At 36.5% G+C, this 25,572-nt stretch overlaps 1 protein-coding gene across 1 annotated transcript in view; it reads right to left on the reverse strand.

Annotated features, from left to right (window-relative positions):
• Positions 1-22,077: 22,077 nt before the first annotated feature.
• The window catches only part of ptprz1a (protein tyrosine phosphatase receptor type Z1a), an 82,174-nt gene continuing 78,679 nt past the window's right edge, over positions 22,078-25,572 (reverse strand). The window contains exons 27-30 of the mRNA XM_073471319.1: positions 24,517-24,672; positions 23,440-23,582; positions 23,208-23,343; positions 22,078-23,021 (exon numbers count right to left, since the gene is read on the reverse strand). Coding sequence (XP_073327420.1) covers positions 22,878-23,021; positions 23,208-23,343; positions 23,440-23,582; positions 24,517-24,672 — 579 coding nt within the window. The 3' untranslated portion in view covers positions 22,078-22,877. The remainder of the gene's footprint in view (positions 23,022-23,207; positions 23,344-23,439; positions 23,583-24,516; positions 24,673-25,572) is intronic.

Genomic DNA, 25,572 nt, shown 5'->3' on the forward strand with positions numbered 1-25,572 from the left:
TTCTTTTTCTTCTTTTACTTTATAAAACAGATAATTGGATTCCAAATGTAAAAATCTTTGCACTTTTTTTTTAGCTCTTTAGTTCATTAATGCTTCGCTTCGATGCAAATTAAATTTGTCATATTTGGTTTTAATTTATTGATTAATTATATTTAAACACGTGTTCTGTTGGCACATTAAAGCCTCCATAATTGTTAATTTATCCAATGAAATGTTTGGAAACAAATATCATATTTTTAATTAGTTTTTTTTTTGCTTTAGCATAACAAAATCTCAGAAAACTATGACAACATACCAATACAGATAAGTGGAATACTTTTTACTCTACTTACTCTCTGAGCAGTGGTGGACTCGGCAAAGGGCACCAGCAGTATGTGGTGAGGCACCAGCACACAAAACGGGAACTGGAAGGGCGTCCAGGAGGGCACTTTATCTAGTTTTATCTACCATACAGACATCCAGGAGGGCACTTTATCTAGTTGTATCTACCATACAGGCATCCAGGAGGGCACTTCATCTAGTTGTATCTACCATACAGGCATCCAGGAGGGCACTTCATCTAGTTGTATCTACCATACAGGCATCCAGGAGGGCACTTTATCTAGTTGTATCTACCATACAGGCATCCAGGAGGGCACTTCATCTAGTTGTATCTACCATACAGACATCCAGGAGGGCACTTTACCAAGTTGTATCTACCATACAGGCAACACTTGTCACATTCACCCATTCACACACACATTCATGCACTGATGAGAGGCTGCCATACAAGGTGCCAACTTGCACATCACGAGCAATTTTGAGTTCAGTATCTTGCTCAAGGACTCTTCGACATGCAGCTGGGGGAGCCGTGGATTCAAACCAGCGACCTTCCAGTTACTAGACGATCCACTCTACCTCCTGAGCTCCAGCCGCTCCAAAACAAAAAGATGTCCTTGTTAACTACTTCATTCTTCCTTCGTCTTCCTCCACAGTGAGCAGAGGTGTAACAGCTTAACTCAAGTCACTGTTTCACTTGACAGAAAATAAATGTGAGGACTTGAAAGTTAAAGACTTGTGACTTGACTTGAAGTGAGACATGATGAATTAAATTGTCTGTGATGGTTTGGTTTGTTAGCTAACGTTAGCTTCTGGGACCAGCAGGAAAACTCCTTCCTTTGTTTTCTACCAGGGTGAAAAAATAAATATATTTTCTAATAATATAAACCATAAAAATGTTTAAATGTGAGAAGCTGGGCTCAAAGAACGATTAACATTTTACTCTACCACAGATGTAGAGACAATACGACTCGATCGACACGTCTGTTTTCATTATATGTTATATAGTTTTTTAGTCGGGCCGTCAGAAAGTAAGAAAGTCATTTGTTTTTGTTTGATTACATTTATTTCCCTGAATATCAATAATTATAACACATTCAGTTAATAATAAAACTTCTTCCACTTTATTTATGTGACGACTGTCTCTAATTACTTTTCAGATAAATCTTTACACATGAACCCTGTAGTATCCGTGTACATTTTAAGATTTTTAAATACACAACTTTCACTTGTTATTGAGTAAACTTGCACTGAAGTATTCTACTTTTACTCAAGTAAAACATCTGAATACTTCCCGCACGTGTCGATCTAAAGTCTGACTGTTCATTAAAAGGCACAAAGCTTTTGTTCACCAGACGGTGAAACAGGCAGCTCTCTAAACATGGAAATATCCATAATTTGTATTTCTGATCCTGTTCTGACGTCCTCTCGGCCTCCAGCTCGGCTCCTCTGACGAAAAAAAAAAACAATCAGCCAGTTTGGTTTTACTTAATTTGGAGGCAGCCATGCAAACTAGGCCACCAAGCAGGGGATAATTGGGCATGTAATTATGAAAAGTCAAAAATGCAAATGAAGGTGTGGATACGGCGGCCGGTCAAGACGACGTCTGGACACTTGACCTATTTTCTGTCCTGAAAAGGCGCGTTTCTTGCAGAGTCTTAACCCGGATTAACACATGGGAAATCAATTGGAATAACCAGTTCAGTGCGGGGATTAAAGCACGACTCCATAAAGGGAAAATATATAATCCACAGGTCGGACAGGACTCCGTTTTCTTCAGCCCACGTCTTTATTATCTCAGTTTTGTTTTTGTTTCTGTTTGTGTCAATGACACCTCTCTGCTGTCAGCTCACAGGGGAGGTAGCTCCATCTTTCGGTTGCGACCTCTGACCTTCGGCCTCCTTCCTGTCGGCTGAGGCTCGTTCTGCTGCTGTAAGTGACTCTGAATAAATGAGTTAAAGGCCTAAAATGCATCATGTAACCTGCTTTTCCCACATGTGAAACCAAGTGGATTTATTTGTTTGTTAGTTTTTATTGTTTTTTTGTTTTTTTCAGGAGACAAGCTAGCGTTAGCTGTACAGACAAAAAAAAGTTTTGAAACCAAGTACGATTTTTTTTTTTTTTTTGTAAGGCTCATTTATTAAGTGTTTGTCTTTGTTTTGTTTGTTTTATGATGTCTGATGAAAAATGTTTGCTGTTTTCACAGATACATGAAAAAAGTTATTCCCAAAAGATTTTTTTTCTTATGTACAACCAAGTAAAAAAACATTTCAGCAGAAAAATAATGTCTGTTTTTTTTCTTTCTTTTTTTTTTCTTTCTTTTTTTTTTTTTTGAGGATGAAAAAAATTCGGAGGAGTAAAAAAACATTTGGGAGACATGTTTTCCTGGACCAGCACGACAAACTAAAGTTAGCTTCACAGACAAAAACATTATTTGAAGCCAAGTGGGGAAAAAAGAGTTTTTTGTTTGTTTAAAAAAAAGTTCTCCAGACTTTTTTCACTTGGTTTTCCAAAAAAAGAGAAACTTCTGCTGAAAAAATGAAAGATGGTGATCCAATTTAAATTTGATCTTAATTATTTTCTCTCCTGTGTTTATAACTTAAGAAATGGTAAAAAAAAAAATAAAAAAAAGAATTATAATAATTTTTATTTTTTTTTAAAAAGTAACGGTAATCATTTTTTTCAAGTTTCAAGATTTTCAAATGAAAACAAATTTGAGCAGAAAAAAATTTAATTTTTTTTTTGTTTGTTTAAGAAGAAATTCTCTAACTTTTTTTCACTCAAAAAAACAAAAATTCTCCTGAAAAAATGAAAGATGTTGATCCAATTTAAATTTGATCTTAATTATTTTCTCTCCCGTGTTTATAACTTGAGAAATGGTAAAAAAAAAAAAATCCTTCCGAAAAAAGGTGTTGACAGTTTTTTGTGAAATGAGAATGTTTTAGAAATGTTTCCTTTTAAATCCTCAGTAAACCATAAAATCATATACATTTGATCTCTTGTACTAAATACTATCACAAAAACATTTCGCAACATTTCAGAAACTTTTTTTCCAAAAGGTTGTCTTCTTTTCCCGAAACAAAATGTCGACTTTTCCCGAAAAAAGTTGTCAACTTTTTTCCAGAAACACAACGAGAATGTTTTAGAAATGTTTGCATTTAATCATCAATAAACCATAAAATCACATACATTTTATCTCTGTATCAACCTGATGAAGTTTGTTGACTTTTTCCTAAAAAAGTTGTCGATTTTTTTCTGAAAAAGTTTTTGTGATTTTGTGCATTGTTTTCCGAAAAAAAAATCTGAATTATTGTATTTTGTAAAATGTAAAGTTTCTGAAATGTTGTTGTGTTTTACACCATAAACCATAACCATGAAATCACATACATTTGATCTCTTTAACTTATATGTAATTTGCACAGACATCATGCTGCTGGTTATCAACCTGATGAAGATGAAGAATACAGTAAATTTGTCGACTTTTTCCAGAAAAAGTTGTTGAATTTTGAAAAAAAGTTGACAACTTTTTCCAAAAAGTTGTTGTCTGTCTTGGATTTTGTGCATTGTTTTCCAAAGAAAATTCTGAATTGTTGTATTTTGTAAAATGTAAAGTTTCTGAAATGTTTTTGTGTTTTGACCCTCAGAGCCACCGCAGTAACACAATGAGAATGTTTTAGAAATGTTTTCCCTATAGCTCTCATCAGAAAAAAGCCTTAGAAGAAAACAGAAAAAACCTTGAAAAAGAAGTGATTAGGCTGGAGCAATACATAAACAGTCACCCACACCAGCAAACTTAAAGGCACTAGTGGCTGCTAAGACTGAGCTTAATATGGATCATACTCGTCATGTCCAGAAACTATTACTTTACACTAAACAGAAATATTAAGAACTTGGTAATAAGTCCAGTCGCCTGCTTGCCCACCAACTGAAAAATCAAAATAATGATCGCTCAATTAACTGAGAAGTTTCTGATTTTTTTCAACTTTTTCTCAAATTTCCCCTGAACTTTTTCTCTAAATTATGACTTTTCCCTTAACTTTTTCACCAATTTCTCCTTAATTTTTGCTCAAAATGTTGACTTTTCCCTTAACTTTTTTTCGGAAATTCTTCTTTTTCCTTTGGTTTCACTTCACAAAAAACAAAAAATATTGTCTGAATTAAAAAAAAAAAAAAAAAGAAAAGAAAATCTTCATATTTTTCCCCGTTGGTTTTTCAGAAATTCTTCGGAAATTCTTTGGAATTTCCAGAGATCCTTTGGAAATTTTCGGAAATTTTCGGAAGTCTTCGGAAATTTTCGGAAGTCTTCGGAAATTTTCGGAAATTTTCGGTTTCACTTCCCAAAAAAAAGAAAATCTCCATATTTTTCATAATTTCAGATTTTCTTTCTTCATAGATTTCTTTTTCATGTGTGAAACTTGTACTGAGTGGGAAAATATATGACATGATAAGAACACAGAATGGGGATGTCACATGTGATCCAGTGATTGTCAATAGCACATTCCGGGATTTTTATAAATCCCTGTATAGTGCAGAGAAGGCTGACGCCGCTGTCATTGCTTCATATTTGAACAATATTCCTTTGCCTACCATTGCGGAGGAGGATCGCTCCAGCTTAGACGCTGTATTCACGCCGGAGGAGGTCTGGGCTGCAATCCAGTCTATGCCAAATGGGAAGTGTCCAGGCCCAGATGGGTTTCCATTGGAATTTTTAAAGAAATTCTGGCCAGAGATCCACCCAATTTTTATGCCCACCATCAATGGTATTTTAAGAGATGGCATCCCCCCCTCCTGGAGATACGCTTCCATTAGTCTACTTTTAAAAAAAGATAAAAACCCTTTAGATTGTTCATCATTTAGGCCCCGCAGGGGCTGCAGACACGGGTGCCCCCTGTCACCTTTATTGTTTGTATTGTTTATTGAACCTTTGGCCAAGGTCATCAGAATTAACCTTGATATATCTGGAGTTAGGGTAGGTGAAGAATAACACATTATTTCATTATTCGTAGACAATGTCCTTTTATATCTGAATATACCTTAGAAATCAATTCTGGCAGTTTTGAAATCTATAGCCACGTGCCTTGTCGGGTTATAAGATTAACCTAGGGAAGTCGGTCGCTACACCCTTTAATATCCCCCAGGATATGTCAATACAATCTCCTTTTCAAGTGTCCAGGAGGGGTTTCAAATACTTAGGTATCTTTGTCACTTCTGATTTAAATAATCTGTTTGAAACTAATTACTCACTCCTAATTCAAAAGGTTAAGAATGATCTGACAAAATGGGCCTCCCTACCAACGTCTCTCCTTGGGAGAATCAACACTATAAAAATTAATATTCTCCCTCGATTGAATTATGTATTTCAAAATCTCCCGTGCTATTTGACCCCTGCCTTTTTTAAGTCACTGAATTCTCATATTTCTCGCTATATTTGGAACAACAAACACCAAAGAGTTAAGTTCTCTATACTTACTAAGCCAAAGGATCTGGGAGGCTTGTCCCTGCCCAATCTACAACTATATTATTGGTCAGCACAACTTAAAACAATGTCAAATTGCTTTGTGAACAGGAAAGATTCATTATGGTTGGTTCTTGAATCCCTATTTTGCTATCCCAGAAGGCTTAACTCCCTTCCTTTTATCAATAATATAGATCAGTTAAATCATCTCAAGAACAACATAATTGTTTATAACACTATTGGTTTGGCGAGATGTGAAGAAATACCTGAATATTCCCCCTGTCATCTCTCTCCGTTCTCCCCTGGCTCTGAATCCAGATTTACCAGCAAAATGTAAATGTAATCTAAATGTACTTCAATCTCTATACATGAAGAGAACTTTAAATTTTTTCACCAAACTTATTACACACCTGTTCGCCTCCAGAGAATGTTCCCTGACACCTCCAACCTTTGTTATAAATGTAATATACACAAAAGTATATTTATCCACTTGTTTTGGTCATGTGACCGCACCCAGACTTTCTGGAAGGGGGTTCACTCTGTAATCTAGGAGGTCACTAGTAAACAGTTTTTGTTGACTCCTTCTTTCTGTCTACTTAACCATGCTCCAGACAATTTCTCGGACACGGACACCAAATCTCTGTTGACAATTCTTTTGTTTTTGGCTAAAAAATGTGTCTTGCTGCGGTGGTCAACTCCCCAGATCCCTACAGTCGACATGTGGATATCACAGATTTCTGCTCTTATTCCTCTCGAGAAGTTGACTCCTGACCTTAATCACAAATCGGACAAGTTTTGGAGGATCTGGGAACCATTGCATTCCTTTTTACAGAAGCTATAACTCATCATCTGCCCCTGGAAGATGACGTCTGTCTGCCTTTTCATTTATTTCATGTATGTGCTCTTCGTTTACCTGTCTCCTGTCATCTTTTTATTTACTTATTTATTTTATGCATATGTAGAAATATATAGCGCATCGCTCACTGTTAGTTTGGGGTGGGACTTTTTTGTTTTGTTTCGTGTTTTGTTGTCTGGTTTGTTTCTTTTATAAAAATGAAAAAACAATAAAAAGTTTTTTTAAAAAAGTTTTCTTTTAATCATCAATAAACCATAAAATCACATACATTTTATCTCTGTATCAACCTGATGAAGAAAAAGAATACAGTAAGTTTGTCAACTTTTTCCTAAAAGTTGTCGACTTTAACTTTTTCTCAAAATTCCTTTTTTACAAACTTTTTCTCAAAATTCTGACTTTTGTTTTTTTTTAAAACAAACAAATTCTGACTTTTCCCCTTCTTCTCTGCGCACTTTTCAGTCTCACTTTGGGTGTTGGACTTTAAAATTCAGTGAGTCTCACAAGAATTGAACCATCAACCTCAGAGGTTCAGAGCAGTCCTCTATCAGCCTGAGCTGACAGGTGAACACTGTCTCTCAGAGCTTTTCACTCTTTCTTTTGGACTTCAGCCTTCAAAATTGTACCTGAACCAGAGATCAAACCCGTGACCTCAAAACTTGGAGGCAGCGTCTCTACAAACTGAGCTACTCAGTCAGGAACCTCTGCTTTTTACAAAAAAAGGAAAATCAGAATTTATTTTTCCAGACTTTTCCTCCTAGAAAAAAAAAAGAAATTCTTTCAGAAATTCTTCGGAAATTCTTTGGAATTTCCAGAGATCCTTTGGAATTTTTCGAAATTTTTTGGCAACCTTCGGAAATATTTTGAGAGTTTCGAAAATCTTCGGGAAATTTCGGAAATTTTTGGAAATTTTCGGAAATTTTCGGAAGTCTTCGGGAATTTTCGGGAATTTTCAGTTTCACTTCCCAAAAACACAAAAAAATGTCTGAATTTAAAAAAGAAAAAGAAAATCTCCATATTTTTCATTTTTCATAATGTCAGATTTTCTTTCTTCATAGATTTCTTTTTCATGTGTGAAACTTGCACTGAGTGGGAAAAGAATCTGATAGGAGGAAAAACATCTAGAAGAAAAATAATTCAGATTTTATTTTTCTATTTTTAGACATGGTCAGCAAAGTGTCCAAATGACAGAGTCAAAACCTCCAAGAAACAAGTTACAGAGTTTCTGACTGAGTAGCTCAGTTTGTAGATACGCTCCCTCCAAGATTTGAGGTCGTGGGTTTGATCCTTGAGGTTCTCTGGTTCAGGAAACTGATCTGGGTTGAATTTTGAAGGCTGAAGTCCAAAAGAAAGAGTGAAAAGCTCTGAGAGACAGCATTCACCTGTCTGCTCAGACAGCTCAGGCTGATAAAGTACTGCTCTCAACATCTGAGGTTGATGGTTCAATTCTTATGATATTCAGTGATTTTGAAAGTCCAACACCCAAAGTGTGACTGAAAAGCGCCCAGAGAAGAGGGCTCAATGTGAAGGGGACTTGGTGGTGTGGTGGGTTTGATCTAGGCTCCAGTAACCAGAGTTGCTGGTTCAAAACCTGCTCCCTTCCACAACCCTGCTCATCAGTTTTATGGCTGTGGCTTCTCATAGATGGAAAGAGGATGTTGTCCTGCTTTTCCAATGAGTCAAGTTCAGCTACTTTACTTTCGACAAAGATATTTCACCAGGACTTCACACGTTAGCATGGCCAACAAATCTTTGTAGAAGTTTATTTAGCATTTGACAGTGAGCCGTGCCATCTGGAGGCTCCAGGAACATTTGACTTCTGCTGAAAACATAAATACATTATGATCATAATGTTGTGTGAATCTCAGAAGTTCAGAGAAGTCCTCTATCAGCCTGAGCTGTCCGATCAGACAGGTCAACACTGTCTCTCAGAGCTTTTCACTCTTTCTTTTGGACTTCAGCCTTCAAAATTGTACCTGAACCAGAGCAACTCAAGGATCAAACCCGCGACCTCAAAACTTGGAGTCAGCGTCTCTACAAACTGAGCTACTCAGTCAGAACCTTCACAGCTTGTTTCTTGGAGGCTTATACTCTGTCATTTGGACACTTTGCTGACCATGTCTGAAAAAAGTTTGAAACAAAAGTCAAAATTTTGAGAAAACGTTCAGGGAAAAAAGTGCTGAAAGAAGAATTTTTACCTCAGAGCCACGGCAGTAACACAATGAGAATGTTTTAGAAATGTTTTCTTTTAATCATCAATAAACCATAAAATCACATACATTTTATCTCTGTATCAACCTGGTGAAGAAGAAGAAAACAGTTTGTTGACTTTTTCCTGAAAAAGTTGTCTATTTTTCTGAAAAATCAGATATATATATATTTTTTAAAAATCAGCTTATTTCCCCTTAAAAATTAAGATGTTTTTCTAAAAAGATTTCTGAAAATTTCCGAAGTTTGCCGAAAAATTCCGAAATTTTCCGAAATTTTCCGAAGATTTCCGAAGATTTCCGAAATTTTCCGAAGATTTCCGAAATTTTCCGAAAAATTCCGAAGATGTCCGAAGATTGCCAACCAAAGTAAAAAGTAGATTTTTATAGATTTCATTTTTTATGTGTGAAACTGGTACTGAGTGGGAAAAAAATCTGATGGGAGGAAAAACATCTAGAAGAAAAATGAATCCATGTAGTTTTTTTAATTCTTCTTTTTCCCTTTAGTTTCACTTCAAAAAAGAGAAAAATGAGAAATTGTTTGAGAAATTTCTGATTTTGTCCCTCAACTATGTCTCAACTTTCCGCTTAACTTTTAACTTAAAAAAAAAAAAAAAAAATCTTCACATTTTCCACTCAGGTTTTTCAGTTATTCTTCTGAAATTCCGAAAAATTCCGAAGATTTCCCGAAATTTCCGAAGGTTGCCGAAGATTTCCGAAAAAAATCCTAAGATTTCCGAAGTTTGCCGAAAAATTCCGACGATTTGCCGAAGTTTACCGAAAAAATCTGAAAAAATCCGAAATTTTCCGAAGATCTCCGCAGGTTGTCGAAGATTGCCAACCAAAGTAAAAAGTAGATTTTTTTTTATAGATTTCATTTTTTATGTGTGAAACTGGTACTGATACTTCCTTTTCCTTTTGTTTCACTTCACACAAAAAAATGTGTCTGAATTTTTTTTAAAAAAGGAAATCTTATTTTACACCCTCGGTTTTGCAGCTATTCTTCGGAAAGTTGGGAATTTCCAGAGATCCTTCGGAATTTCTCAGCAACCTTTTCCGAAAATCGTCGCAAAATTTCGGAGATTGGCAAAAAATTCCGAAGATTTCCGAAGGATCTCTGGAAATTCCAAAGAATTTCTGAAGAACTTCTGAAAAACTGAGGGGGGAAAATATGAAGATTTTCTTCTTTTAAAAAAAAAATCAGACACATTTTTTTGTGTGAAGTGAAACCAAAGGAAAAAGAAGTATCAGTACCAGTTTCACACATAAAAAATGAAATCTGTAAAAAAAATCTACTTTTTACTTTGGTTGGCAAGCTTCGACAACCTTCGGAAATTTCGGAATTTTTCGGAAAATTTCGGAATTTTTCGGAAAATTTCGGAAAATTTCGGAAAACTTCCGAAAGTCTTCGGGAATTTTCGGGAATTTTCGGGAATTTTCAGTTTCACTTCCCAAAAAAACAAAAAATGTCTGAATTTAAAAAAGAAAAAGAAAATCTCCATATTTTTCATTTTTCATAATGTCAGATTTTCTTTCTTCATAGATTTCTTTTTCATGTGTGAAACTTGTACTGAGTGGGAAAAGAATCTGATAGGAGGAAAAACATCTAGCAGAAAAATAATTCAGATTTTATTTTTCTATTTTTAGACATGGTCAGCAAAGTGTCCAAATGACAGAGTCAAAACCTCCAAGAAACAATTTACAGAAGTTCTGACTGAGTAGCTCAGCTTGTAGATACGCTCCCTCCAAGATTTGAGGTTGTGGGTTTGATCCTTGAGGTTCTCTGGTTCAGGAAACTCATCTGGTTTTAATTTTGAAGGCTGAAGTCCAAAAGAAAGAGTGAAAAGCTCTGAGAGACAGCATTCACCTGTCTGCTCAGACAGCTCAGGCTGATAAAGTGCTGCTCTGAACATCTGAGGTTGATGGTTCAATTCTTATGATATTCAGTGATTTTGAAAGTCCAACACCCAAAGTGAGACTGAAAAGCACCCAGAGAAGAGGGCTCAATGTGAAGAGGACTTGGTGGTGTGGTGGGTTTGACCTAGGCTCCAGTAACCAGAGTTGCTGGTTCAAAACCTGCTCCCTTCCACAACCCTGCTCATCCGTTTTATGGCTGTGGCTTCTCATAGATGGAAAGAGGATGTTGTCCTGCTTTTCCAATGAGTCAAGTTCAGCTACTTTACTTTCGACAAAGATATTTCACCAGCACTTCACACGTTAGCATGGCCAACAAATCTTTGTAGAAGTTTATTTAGCATTTGACAGTGAGCCTTGCCATCTGGAGGCTCCAGGAACATTTGACTGCTGCTGAAAACATAAATACATTATGATCATAATGTTGCGTGAATCAAATGTCTGAGCCAGCTGTTGAAGTACATCCTTTCAAATCTGACTGCTTTTATTGCTGAGAAACCACAGGACCATCAGCACCATCTCCCACAACTGAGGCTCCAGGTACTGGCTGCCAGGAGGATTCGAAAAAGATCAAACGGCTCTGGTTACTAACAACCCAGAACAAACTCACCATGCCACCAAGTCCTCGTCACGTTGAGCCCTCTTCTCCGGGCGCTTTTCAGTCTCACTTTGCGTGTTGGACTTTAAAATTCACTGAGTCTCATAAGAATTGAACCATTGAACCTCAGAAGTTCAGAGCCGTCCTCTATCAGCCTGAGCTGTCCGATCAGACAGGTCAACACTGTCTCTCAGAGCTTTTCACTCTTTCTTTTGGACTTCAGCCTTCAAAATTGTACCTGAACCAGAGCAACTCAAGGATCAAACCCGCGACCTCAAAACTTGGAGTCAGCGTCTCTACAAACTGAGCTACTCAGTCAGAACCTTCACAGCTTGTTTCTTGGAGGCTTATACTCTGTCATTTGGACACTTTGCTGACCATGTCTGAAAAAAAGTTTGAAACAAAAGTCAAAATTTTGAGAAAAAGTTCAGGGAAAAAAGTGTTGAAAGAAGAATTTTTACCTCAGAGCCACGGCAGTAACACAATGAGAATGTTTTAGAAATGTTTTCTTTTAATCATCAATAAACCATAAAATCACATACATTTTATCTCTGTATCAACCTAGTGAAGAAGAAGAATAGTTTGTTGACTTTTTCCTGAAAAAGTTGTCTATTTTTCTGAAAAATCAGATATATATTTTTTTTAAAAATCAGCTTATTTCCCCTTAAAAATTAAGATTTTTTTCTAAAAAGATTTCTGAAAATTTCCGAAGTTTGCCGAAAAATTCCGAAATTTTCCGAAGATTTCCGAAGTTTGCCGAAGATTTCCGAAAAATTCCGAAGTTTGCCGAAAAATTCCGAAATTTTCCGAAGATTTCCGAAATTTTCCGAAAAATTCCGAAGATTGCCAACCAAAGTAAAAAGTAGATTTTTATAGATTTCATTTTTTATGTGTGAAACTGGTACTGAGTGGGAAAAAAATCTGATGGGAGGAAAAACATCTAGAAGAAAAATGAATCCATGTAGTTTTTTTAATTCTTCTTTTTCCCTTTAGTTTCACTTCAAAAAAGAAAGAAATCTGAGAAGTTTCTGATTTTTTCCCTCAAATTTCCCCTTAACTTTTGCTCAAAATGTTTACCTTCCCTTAACTTTTTTGGAAATTCTCCTTTTCCTTTGGTTTCACTTCACAAAAAAAACGTGTCTTAATTTTTTTTAAAAAAGAAAATCTTCATATTGTTCCCCCTCGGTTTTTCAGAAATTCTTTGGAATTTCCAGAGATCCTTCAGAAATTTGTTTTTTTTTCGGAAATCTTCGGAATTTTTTGCCAATCTCCGAAATTTTCCGACGATTTTCGAAGGTTGCTGAGAAATTCCGAAGGATCTCTGGAAATTTCTGAAGAATATCTGCAAAACCGAGGGTGTAAAATAAGAAGATTTCCTTTTTTAAAAAAAATTCAGACACATTTTTTTGTGTGAAGTGAAACCAAAGGAAAAGGCAGTATCAGTACCAGTTTCACACATAAAAAATGAAATCTATAAAAAAAATCTACTTTTTACTTTGGTTGGCAATCTTCGACAATGTGCGGAGATCTTCGGAAATCTTTGGAATTTTTCGGTAAACTTCGGATTTTTTCGGAAATCTTCGGCAACCCTCGGAAATTTCGGGAAATCTTCGGAATTTTTCGGAATTTCAGAAGAATTCCTGAAAAACCTGAGTGGAAAATGTGAAGATTTTTTTTTTTTTTAAAGTTAAAAGTTAAGCGGAAAGTTGAGACATAGTTGAGGGACAAAATCAGAAATTTCTCAAACATTTTTTTTCTTTTGTGAAGTGAATCCAAAGGAAAAAGTAGATTTTTTAAATAGATTTTATCTTTTATATGTGAAACTGGCATTGAGTGGGAAAAGAATCTGATAGAAGGAAAAACATCTAGATGAAAAATGAATCCATTTAGTTGCTGAAACTCTCCGACGATTTCCGAAATTTTCCGAAATTTTCCGAAATTTTCCGAAAAATTCCGAAATTTTCCGAAAAATTCCGAAATTTTCCGAAAAATTCCGAAATTTTCCGAAAAATTCCGAAATTTTCGAAGGTTGTTGAAGATTGCCAACCAAAGTAAAAAGTAGATTTTTTATAGATTTCATTTTTTATGTGTGGACCTGGTACTGATACTTCATTTTCCTTTGGTTTCACTTCACACAAAAAAATGTGTCTGAATTTTTTTAAAAAAGAAAATCTTATTTATTTTACCTCCTCAGTTTTTCAGATATTCTTCGGAAATTTGGGAATTTCCAGAGATCATTCAGAATTTCTCGGCAACCTTCGAAAATTGTCGGAAAATTTCGGAGATTTCCGAAGTTTGCCGAAAAATTCCAAAATTTTCCGCAGATTTCCGAAATTTTCCAAAGTTGCTGAAGATTGCCGAAATATTCCAACAATTTTCGAAGGTTACCGAGAAATTCCAAAGGATCTCTGGAAATTTCCGAAGAATGTCTGAAAAACCGAGGGGGAAAAATAAGATTTTCTTTTTTAAAAAATTCAGACTTTTTTTTTGTTTTGAATCTGATAGGTGGAAAAACATCTAGATGAAAAATGACTCCATTTAGTTGATGAAACTCTCTGAAGATTTCCGAAGATTGCCGAAATTTTTCGAAGGTTTCCGGAAAATTCCGAAATATTTCTAAGATTTCTTCCAAAGATTTCTGAAGATTTCCGAATGATCTCTGGAAATTCCAAAGAATTTCTGACGAATTTCTGAAAAACCGAGGTTGGGGAAATATGAAGATTTTCCTTTTTAAAAAAAATTCAGACTCATTTTTTTGTGTGAAGTGAAACCAAAAGGATAAAGAAGTATCAGTACCAGTTTCACACATAAAAAATGAAATCTAAAGAAAAAATCTACTTTTTACTTTGGTTGGCAATCTTCGACAACCTTCGAAAATTTCGGAATTTTTCGGAAAATTTCGGAAAATTTCGGAATTTTTCGGAATTTTTCGGAATTTTTCGGAATTTTTCGGAAATCTTCGGAAATCTTCGGAAATCGTCGGAGAGTTTCAGCAACTAAATGGATTCATTTTTCATCTAGATGTTTTTCCTTCTATCAGATTCTTTTCCCACTCAATGCCAGTTTCACATATAAAAGATAAAATCTATTAAAAAAAATCTACTTTTTCCTTTGGATTCACTTCACAAAAGAAAATTGTTTGAGAAATTGTTTGAGAAATTTCTGATTTTGTCCCTCAGCTATGTCTCAACTTTCCGCTTAACTTTTAACTTTAAAAAAAAAAAAATCTTCACATTTTCCACTCAGGTTTTTCAGTTATTCTTCTGAAATTCGGAAAAATTCCGAAGATTTCCCGAAATTTCCGAAGGTTGCCTTAGATTTCCGAAAAAAATCCTAAGATTTCCGAAGTTTACCGAAAAATTCCGAAGTTTGCCGAAGTTTACCGAAAAAATTCGAAAAAATCCGAAATTTTCTGAAGATCTCCGCAGGTTGTCGAAGATTGCCAACCAAAGTAAAAAGTAGATTTTTTTTATAGATTTCATTTTTTATGTGTGAAACTGGTATTGATACTTCCTTTTCCTTTGGTTTCACTTCACACAAAAAAATGTGTCTGAATTTTTTTTTAAAAAGGAAATCTTATTTTACACCCTCGGTTTTGCAGATATTCTTCGGAAAGTTGGGAATTTCCAGAGATCCTTCGGAATTTCTCAGCAACCTTCGAAAATCGTCGGAAAATTTGGGAGATGAAAAAAACGAAATTTTCCGAAGGTTTCAGGAAAATTCTGAAGATTTCCGAAGGATCTCTGGAAATTCCAAAGAATTTCTGACGAATTCTGAAAAACTGAGGGGGGAAAATATGAAGATTTTCTTCTTTTAAAAAAAAATCAGACACATTTTTTTGTGTGAAGTGAAACCAAAGGAAAAAGAAGTATCAGTACCAGTTTCACACATAAAAAATGAAATCTGTAAAAAAAAATCTACTTTTTACTTTGGTTGGCAATCTTCGACAACCTTCGAAAATTTCGGAATTTTTCGGAAAATTTCGGAATTTTTCGGAAAATTTCGGAAAACTTCGGAATTTTTCGGAAATCTTCGGCAACCATCGGAAATTTCGGGAAATCTTCGGAATTTTTCGGAATTTCAGAAGAATTCCTGAAAAACCTGAGTGGAAAAATATGAAGACTTTTTTTTTTTTTTTAAAGTTAAAAGTTAAGTGGAAATTTGAGACATAGTTGAGGGACAAAATCAGAAATTTCTCAGACATTTTTTTTCTTTTGTGAAGTGAATCCAAAGGAAAAAGTAGATTTTTTTAATAGATTTTATCTTTTATGTGTGAAACTGGCACTGAGTGGGAAAAGAATCTGATAGGAGGAAAAACATCTAGATGAAAAATGAATCCATTTAGTTGCCGAAACTCTCCGAAGATTTCCGAAATTTCCGAAGATTGCCCAAGGTTGCCGAAGGTTGCCGAAAAATTCCGGAAAATTCTGAAGGATCTCTGGAAATTCCAAAGAATTTCTGACGAATTTCTGAAAAACCGAGGGGGAACAATATGAAGATTTTCTTTTTTTTTTAAAATTCAGACACGTTTTTTTTGTGAAGTGAAACCAAAGGAAAAAGAAGAATTTCCAAAAAAGTTAAGGGAAGGTCAACATTTTGAGCAAAAGTTAAGGGGAAATTTGAGGGAAAAAATCAGAAACTTCTCAGATTTCTTTCTTTTTTTTGAAGTGAAACTAAAGGGAAAAAGAAGAATTAAAAAAACTACATGGATCATTTTTCTTCTAGATGTTTTTCCTCCCATCAGATTTTTTTTTCCCACTCAGTACCAGTTTCACACATAAAAAATGAAATCTATAAAAATCTACTTTTTACTTTGGTTGGCAATCTTCGGAATTTTTCGGCAAACTTCGGAAAATTTCGCAATTTTTCGGAAATCTTCGGAAAATTTCGGAATTTTTCGGAAATCTTCGGCAAACTTCGGAAATCTTCGGAAATTTTCAGAAATCTTTTTAGAAAAAAATCTTAATTTTTAAGGGGAAATAAGCAGAATTAAAAAAAAATCTGATTTTTCAGAAAAATAGACAACTTTTTCAGGAAGAAGTCAACAAACTGTATTCTTCTTCTTCACCAGGTTGATACAGAGTTAAAATGTATGTGATTTTATGGTTTATTGATGATTAAAAGAAAACATTTCTAAAACATTCCCATTGTGTTACTGCCGTGGCTCTGAGGTAAAAATTCTTCTTTCAACACTTTTTTCCCTGAACTTTTTCTCAAAATTTTGACTTTTGTTTCAAACTTTTTCTCAAAATTCTCTTCCCCCCAAAAAAAGTTTCTCTTAAAATTTGGCCTTTTTTTCAAGCATTTTCTCAAAATTTAGATTTTTGTTTCAAACTTTTTTTCAGACATGGTCAGCAAAGTGTCCAAATGACAGACTTTAAGCCTCCAAGAAACAAGCTGTGAAGGTTCTGACTGAGTAGCTCAGTTTGTAGAGACGCTGACTCCAAGTTTTGAGGTCGCGGGTTTGATCCTTGAGTTGCTCTGGTTCAGGTACAATTTTGAAGGCTGAAGTCCAAAAGAAAGAGTGAAAAGCTTTGAGAGACAGCATTGACCTGTCTCATCAGACAGCTCAGGCTGATAGAGGACTGCTCTGAACTTCTGAGGTTCAATGGTTCAATTCTTATGAGACTCAGTCACTTTAAAGTCCAACACGCAAAGTGAGACTGAAAAGCGCCTGGAGAAGAGGGCTCAACGTGACGAGCACTTGGTGGCACGGTGGGTTTGTTCTTGGTTGTTAGTAACCAGAGCTGTTTGATCTTTTTCGAATCCTGCTGGCAGCCAGTACCTGGAGCCTCAGTTGTGGGAGATGGTGCTGATGGTCCTGTGGTTTCTCAGCAATAGAAGCAGTCAGATTTGAAAGGATGTACTTCAACAGCTGGCTCAGACATTTGATTCACACAACATTATGATCATAATGTATTTATGTTTTCAGCAGCAGTCAAATGTTCCTGGAGCCACCAGATGGCAAGGCTCACTGTCAAATGCTAAATAAACTTCTACAAAGATTTGTTGGCCATGCTAACGTGTGAAGTCCTGGTGAAATATCTTTGTCGAAAGTAAAGTAGCTGAACTTGACTCATTGGAAAAGCAGGACAACATCCTCTTTCCATCTATGAGAAGCCACAGCCAGAAAACTAATGAGCAGGGTTGTGGAAGGGAGCAGGTTTTGAACCAGCAACTGTGGTTACTGGAGCCTAGATCAAACCCACCACACCACCAAGTCCCCTTCACATTGAGCCCTCTTCTCTGGGCGCTTTTCAGTCACACTTTGGGTGTTGGACTTTCAAAATCACTGAATATCATAAGAATTGAACCATCAACCTCAGATGTTGAGAGCAGTACTTTATCAGCCTGAGCTATCTGGGCAGACAGGTGAATGCTGTCTCTCAGAGCTTTTCACTCTTTCTTTTGGACTTCAGCCTTCAAAATTCAATCCAGATCAGTTTCCTGAACCAGAGAACCTCAAGGATCAAACCCACAACCTCAAATCTTGGAGGGAGCGTATCTACAAACTGAGCTACTCAGTCAGAACTTCTGTAACTTGTTTCTTGGCGGTTTTGACTCTGTCATTTGGACACTTTGCTGACCATGTCTAAAAATAGAAAAATAAAATCTGAATTATTTTTCTTCTAGATGTTTTTCCTCCTATCAGATTCTTTTCCCACTCAGTACAAGTTTCACACATGAAAAAGAAATCTATGAAGAAAGAAAATCTGACATTATGAAAAATGAAATATATGGAGATTTTCTTTTTTAAATTCAGACAATTTTTTTGTTTTTTTGGGAAGTGAAACCGAAAATTTCCGAAGACTTCCGACGATTTCCGAAGATTCCCGAAGATTCCCGAAATTTTCCGAAAATTTTCGAAAATTTCCGAAATTTCCTGAAGATTTCCGAAACTCTCAAAATATTTCCGAAGGTTGCCAAAAAAATCCGAAAAAAACTCCAAAGGATCTCTGGAAATTCCAAAGAATTTCCGAAGAATTTCTGAAAGAATTTCTCTTTTTTCCTTTTTTGTAAAAAGCAGAGGTTCCTGACTGAGTAGCTCAGTTTGTAGAGACGCTGCCTCCAAGTTTTGAGGTTGCGGGTTTGATCCTTGAGTTGCTCTGGTTCAGGTACAATTTTGAAGGCTGAAGTCCAAAAGAAAGAGTGAAAAGCTCTGAGAGACAGTGTTCACCTGTCAGCTCAGGCTGATAGAGGACGGCTCTGAACTTCTGAGGTTGATGGTTCAATTCTTGTGAGACTCACTGAATTTTAAAGTCCAACGCCCAAAGTGAGACTGAAAAGTGCCCAGAGAAACTCTTCTGGTGTTGTGTTTGATCACAGCTCAAGTAACCAGAGTTGCTCATAGTGGTTCAAATCCTGCTGCCTGCCAGAACCCTGCTCATCAGTTTTCTGGCTGTGTCCCCTGATGTGGTTTCTCATAGATGTAAACAGGATGTTGTCCTGCTTTTCCAATGTCTCAAGTTCAGCTACTTTACTTTCAACCGAGATATTTCACCAGGACTTCACACGTTAACATGGCCAACAAATCTTTGTAGAAGTTTATTTAGCATTTGACAGTGAGCCTTGCCATCTGGAGGCTCCAGGAACACTTGACTGCTGCTGAAAACATGAATACATTATGATCATAATGTTGTGTGAATCAAATGTCTGAGCCAGCTGCTGGAAGTACATCCTTTCAAATCTGACTGCTTCCATTGCTGAGAAACCATCTCCCACAACTGAGGCTCCAGGTACTGGCTGCCAGCAGGACTCGAAAAAGATCAAACAGCTCTGGTTACTAACAACCGAGAACGAACCCACCGTGCCACCAAGTCCTCTTCTCCGGGCGCTTTTCAGTCTCACTTTGGGTGTTGGACTCAGAAAATTCAGTCTCGCAAGAACCGTTGAACGTTGAATCGTTGAACCATCAACCTCAGAAGTTCAGAGTAGCCCTCTATCAGCCTAAGCTATCTGATCAGACAGGAGAACTCTGTCTCTCAGAGCTTTTCACTCTTTCTTTTGGACTTCAGCCTTCAAAATTAAAACCAGATGAGTTTCCTGAACCAGAGCAACTCAAGGATCAAACCCACAACCTCAAATCTTGGAGGCAGCGTCTCTACAAACTGAGCTACTCAGTCAGAACTTTTGCAGTTTGTTTCTTGGAGGCTTATACTCTGTCATTTGGACACTTTGCTGACCATGTCTGAAAATTCTGATTCTTTTTCTAAAAATTCTGATTTTTTTCCTAAAAATTCTGATTTTTTTTCCAAAAAAGTCAGAATTTTGAGAAAAAAGTTTGAAAAAGTTAAGGGGAAAAAGTCAGAATTTTGATCCTCAGAGCCACCACAGTAACACAATGAGAATGTTTTAGAAATGTTTTATTTTAATCATCAATAAACCATAAAATCACATACATTTTATCTCTGTATCAACCTGATGATGAAGAAGAATACAGTAAGTTTGTCAAGTTTTTTTTTTTTTTTATCTGTTAAAACATGAAAACCAAATTAATAAATAAATTAAAAAAGTGAAAAAGTGATTTTTTGTAAGGCTCATTTTTTAAGTGATTGTCTTTGTTTTGTTTGTTTTAAAAAATGATGTCTGATGAAAAATGTTTGCTCTTTCACATGTTTTCACAGATACATGAAAGAAATGATTCTCAGAAGGAATTTTTTTCATGTCGAACCAAGGAAAAAAAATGTCCCTCCTTTTTTTTTAAGGAGGAAAAAAACTCCAAGGAGAAAAAAAACAAACATTCAGGAAACATGTTTTCCCGGACGATCACAAGAAACTACAGTTAGCGTCACTGACAAAAACATTTCTTTGAAGCCAAGTGGGGAAAAAAGAGTTTTTGCGGGCAAAAGTTTTTTGTTTGTTTTAAAAAAAATCTAGTCTCTAGTTTTTTTTCCACTCGGTTTTTCAAAAAAAGAAAATTCTCGTGAAAAAATTAAAGATGGTGATCCAATTTAAGTTTGATCTTATTTATTTTCTCTCCTGTGTTTATAACTTGAGAAATGGTAAAAAAAATAATGTAATCTTCTTCTTTTTTTAAATGTTAAAACATATGACCACGAGAACCTTTTCTCTTGAGCACGAGAACCTTTCTCGAGAAAGTATCTTGTGAGCACGAGAAACGTTTACGTTTTTTTTCTTCATGTGCCCAAATTATGCGCGACAATCAGTGGCATCCCTCAGCCTGGAATATCGTTTGAAAATGGAAGTTTGATATGTGAACACTATTTATTCATTGAAGTGTAGTTACGGTGAACTCGGACTGCATCATGATCAGGACTCACAATGAGGATATGGAGTGTAACGATTCTGTGAGAGCTGTCACTGACTTTATTTACAGGCTTTCATAAATCATACAATCCATATTTGCAGGTGGTGAGGATGATCCAGATGAGCTGACTGGAGAAGGCAGTGTGTGTGCGGAGACTGCGCTGTCTCCAGTGCGCTCAGTGCGACAGAGCGCACCGAGTGCAACTGACAGTCGTGTCCACTGCAGCGATTTCACACACAAACTACATGAAAACTAAAATCGTATTTGGTGAAACATGAACAGTTGGCTATTCATTCTTTAGTGCTTTTTGATTTAATCTTGGATTTTTACCATCAATTATGATTACTGGATCTGTTAGTTACCAAAGAGTCTGGAGTTTATGGAATAATTATTTCACTTCACTATAAGCGCAAATATGAGGCCATTACAAATACGAGGTTATGAAAAAGCTCACGAGAAAAGTTTCGTGAGCACATTTCCATAAACATTCAAACCAGCATTGTTACTTGCGTACATGCATATCCGTATCTGAGCTTATAGTGAAGTGTAATAATTATTCCATAAACACCATTCAGTTGTAAAAATATCAGCCAACACAAATCTTAAATCAATATTTCCCCATTGAGCGCTGTGCCATCATTCCCTGTCCTGGAGCAGAGCAGAAAGGGCCGGACTCTTTGGTAACTAACTGATCCAGTAATCATAATCGATGGTAGAAATCCAAGATTAAATCAAAAAGCACTAAAGAAAAGAGAAAAGCACTAAATGACTGTCAGGTGCACTCGGTGCGGTCTGCCGCGCACTGGAGACAACGCAAACGTTTCTCGTGCTCAAGAGAAAAAAATTCTCCTGACAAAATGAATGATGGTGATCCATTTTTTCTCTCCTGTGTTCATGACTTCAGACCTGATGGAAAATAAGCCTGGATAATCTAAGATACTTAATTCTTTTTTTTTTTTTTTATTTGTGAACATTTGAAAAACATTTCCCTTAAGAATTTTTTTCTTTGTTTTCAGCAGAACAAAAACATTTTTTGTTTGTTTTGGTTTTCAGGCGGACAAAAAAGGACAGAAAGTTCCCAGGAGAGAAAAGATTTTCAGTTGTGAAAACTTAAAAAAAAAAAATTCCCAGTTGGGATCTCGGGGCTTTTGAAGACTTGGATCACACTGGACGAGCTGTCTGGAGCCATTTTATGTTTTATTTTATTTTTTTTACATTTCAAAACAAGTCCCCAGCTGTTTAGGAGAATGCTGCAACTCTGTGAGGCTCCAGAAATGTTGTGAGGACTACGAAACTTCTCCTGACTTTCCATCAACATGAGGCTGAGTAGAGTTGAAAGCTGCTTGTGAACAAGCCTCTAACCTTTTGTCGGTGAAAATGTGTTGCTGCAGTGTAGTTGTAGTTGTGCAAACAGTAACAAAACAATCCAACAGGCTCGTTTATTGGTGTTCTTTCACTTTTTTTAATCCCCTAGCTAATAGTTCAGCAGTGTTTCATGTCCAGCTAAAAAACAAACATGTCAGTACCCCATGCATCACATTTAGTCTGTTACAAAATCCAGAATATAAAAGCATTAATGTTCTCAAACTAAGCAATTAGAATTAAACCATAACATTTGAATGCACTAAAAATGGTAAAATATAAAAATCTAAAAGTATAAATAGAAATTTGGTCCATCGAGTTGATTACTATAATATTATTTACATTAGATTATTATTTTTAATATTCCAGGCCCCTTTTTTATATTTGACTTAAAGGGCACACTGCTGCTACCGTAGCGATGGTATTTACAGAAAGGAGTTCAGTGCAGGAGCTCTATAAAAGGCAAGCTAACAAAATATCTCATTTGATGTAAAAAGATGCAGTTTTTCCCTTTTTTCCCCATTTGGCTCAGTGCCAATAAATACAAAGGTCTAGGAAAAGTGTGTTAGTTGAGTAAAACGTCTCAGGACAGTACAGCGTTAAAACATTAGACAGTTAGTCTACAGCTTGTATCGAAGTTAGAAGTACAGAATGAAAAATACAAAAAGGCACACATTACAAAATTGCAGGAAGTCCAGATCCAGCGAAGAAGAAAGTCGTTCGCTCAGCCTCAAACTACAGCGTCCTGAACGACGAGGACTTTTTTATTTAATAGTTGTAGCGTGAGTCTGGCATCAGGAGAAGTTCTGTTGGTGGTTGAAGAGGAAGGACAAAATGCTGTTGCTCATTTGTAAAAGTTAAGTTCCTTTTTTTGTTTGAGTTCTTTGTGTGTTTTTGGGCAGTTACACCAGGGACTCAAGGCTCTCGGCAGTGCTGGCGGTTCCCACCACGATGGTACCGTTGTTGTCGGAAGACTGGAGGGTTTTCTCATCTTCTTGTGTCCCGATGAGACTCAGCATGGCTTTGTACAGGAACTGGTACTGCTCCTGTGAGTCGACGACAGGTAAACAATTGTTATTGTTGTTTCAGTATCCCATTATCATTCTGATAACACATTAAAGAGGCAGTGTGGGACGATATGGCCAGATCTTACTTGGTGAAAACAATCTTATTACTACTGATTCAGATGAACAACAACACATCATCAGCGTATTGTGAGACAGACAACTTACGATGTCGCCGAAGATTCCTGGTCTCATGAGGTTCGTCAGCTTGGCCGCTTGGAAGACATCGACCGAACCTTCGGCCTCCAGCTGGCAAGTCAGAGACGTCAGAGCGCAGAACGTTCCTGCCGTGACTCCGCCCACACTGAAAAAAACCCCAAAACAATCAAAGCTGTCCTGATTTTCACTGATATCTGACCAGAAGGTTACTTAAATGTTGACCAGACTGTGGAGGTCTTACTCATCGTGGACCACAGTGGGGCCGTCCTTCGTGGTGCTCTCCTCCTTCACCAGGTTGAGGAGCTCAAAGGTGTTGCTGATGGGACTGTCTGGGTTCGGCCAGCGGGGGGCGCGGTAGTGTTTCACCTCCAGAACGTAGTCATCCTGTCAAGATGAAGAAGAAAGAGATTGGATGTCTGTCAGGAAAAGTCCCATAGAGTGAGTCTTTAATTTTTAGCTGTGACCAGCAGCTCTATATCTGGTCCACAAAAATCTCACCACCCTTTCGCAGCCACAGTTTTTGCCCTAGGAGGCTGAAATTTGGCATTGAGGGGCCTATCGCAAAAAGGTGCATAATTTCTAAATGGATTTACAGACTTGCACAAGATTTGGTGGAAAGGTTGGTCATAAGCCAAAAGACAGCTCATCACCTGCTTATGGCAGTAAGTTAAAAGGGGGGGTGGTAATGGGAGTGGCCTATAACAAACACCAACATTGTGTCAAGTGCCCTTTCCCAGCTAATGAACTGTTTGTGGGAGGCACCATGGGAAAAATATGAGGTGAAACTAGGCTGAATGAATATAATTAGTTTGTTGATGCTATCATGACGGCCTTTATTTCACTAAAATTAAACTTTTAACCTTTTTTATGGTAACCACTGCCCTTAACCAACGTGATTCAGGTGAAAAAGAAAATTTAAAACATTAAATGGCAAGATCTCTTTCTCATTCTGTTCTGCGTTTTATCCTGTGGCATTGAAAACAAAGCCTGAATCGAAAAAGGTCATACTGGCACTGAAAAAAGTAAAACAGAATAATAATTCCATTTTAATTTGATAAAGTTAGAAATCATTTTTAATGTCTCTGTTTTACTTTTCAGTGTAATGTTTTTCAGTGCCAATCCAACTTTTTCAAATACAAAAGTTTCAATGTCAATGTTTCAGGTCAGGTTTTGTTTTCAATGACAAGTTGCAGTGCCAGAACTCTCCATCTTTGTTTTAGCCTAATGAAACCTGCCTGAATGGATTAAAATGACATCTGGCAACATAAATAAGAGTTTTTATGCACTTTTAGGCCTTCATGTTCCAGGTTGTACTTACCTGTGTGGCTTCCAACACGTACTCCTGGACCACCAGCATGTCTTCGTTGGCCAGACAGATGAGATTCTCACTCGTCTGAGTGACGGTGAACGTCTCATAGCTGATTGGCTGTCCTTTACGAGGCCAGGCGCCACATAGCTCCGCCTCCTCCTCCGTCTAACAACACAGGAAGTCAGCAGACAGTTACATCACACTCTGATCCGACAACATCACGATGATTCAATGCATGTAATCTGATAACAATTCATCAGATTACATGCAGCTTCCTCTGGAGCCACAAAAGGCTTTATATGACTTTTTCACATCAACAATTGCGCCACCCAAGACATGTAAACACACTTTAATGTGTAAAATTGATGGAGTTAATGCTGCATTCATGCCAAGTCGACCGCCACTTCAGATAACACTTTTACCTGAGCGACCACAGTGAAGATTTTGCCTTAAAAAGGGTGTAAACATCTTTTCAAAGCAATTCGGGACCTCAGGGCTTCTGGAGACTTAGATTATGCTCGACGAACTGTATGGAGCCATTTTATGTTTTTTGGGGTTTGTTTTTTCTTTTTTTTCCCCAGGAGGACACAAAAATTCCCAGGAGAGAAATTTGTTTTAGTGACAAAACACTGTTTTCTCCGACCAGCACAACAAACTGATGTGAATTTCACAGACAAAAGTTTTTTCATGAGAAACTTTTTTTTCTGCAAGGTTCTTTTCTCTTTCTTTTTGTTTGTTAGAAAAGACATTTTCAGATGTTTTCCCCCCACTCAGCTCAAACACAAGAAAAAAAACTAAAAAACTTTTAGTTAAAAAAAAAAAAAAAAAGGTTTCAGGGTTTTTTTGAAAAACAAACTCTTTTTTTCTCCTGACACAAGATTTTTGGAAAAACAACAAAAAATTTCTCTTGATTTTTTTTTCATGTGAGTGAAAAATAAAATTCAGGAGGATTTTTTTCCCCACGCACAATAAAAAAATGTTGGTGTAAAATTGAGTGGGAAAAAAAATTTTTGTAAAGAAGGGGGAAAAAAAAAAAACGGTTTCCAGGAGAATTTTTTTGCAAAT

Source organism: Pagrus major, chromosome 8 (genome assembly GCF_040436345.1).
Source record: "Pagrus major chromosome 8, Pma_NU_1.0".
Classification (NCBI taxonomy): Eukaryota; Metazoa; Chordata; class Actinopteri; order Spariformes; family Sparidae; genus Pagrus; species Pagrus major.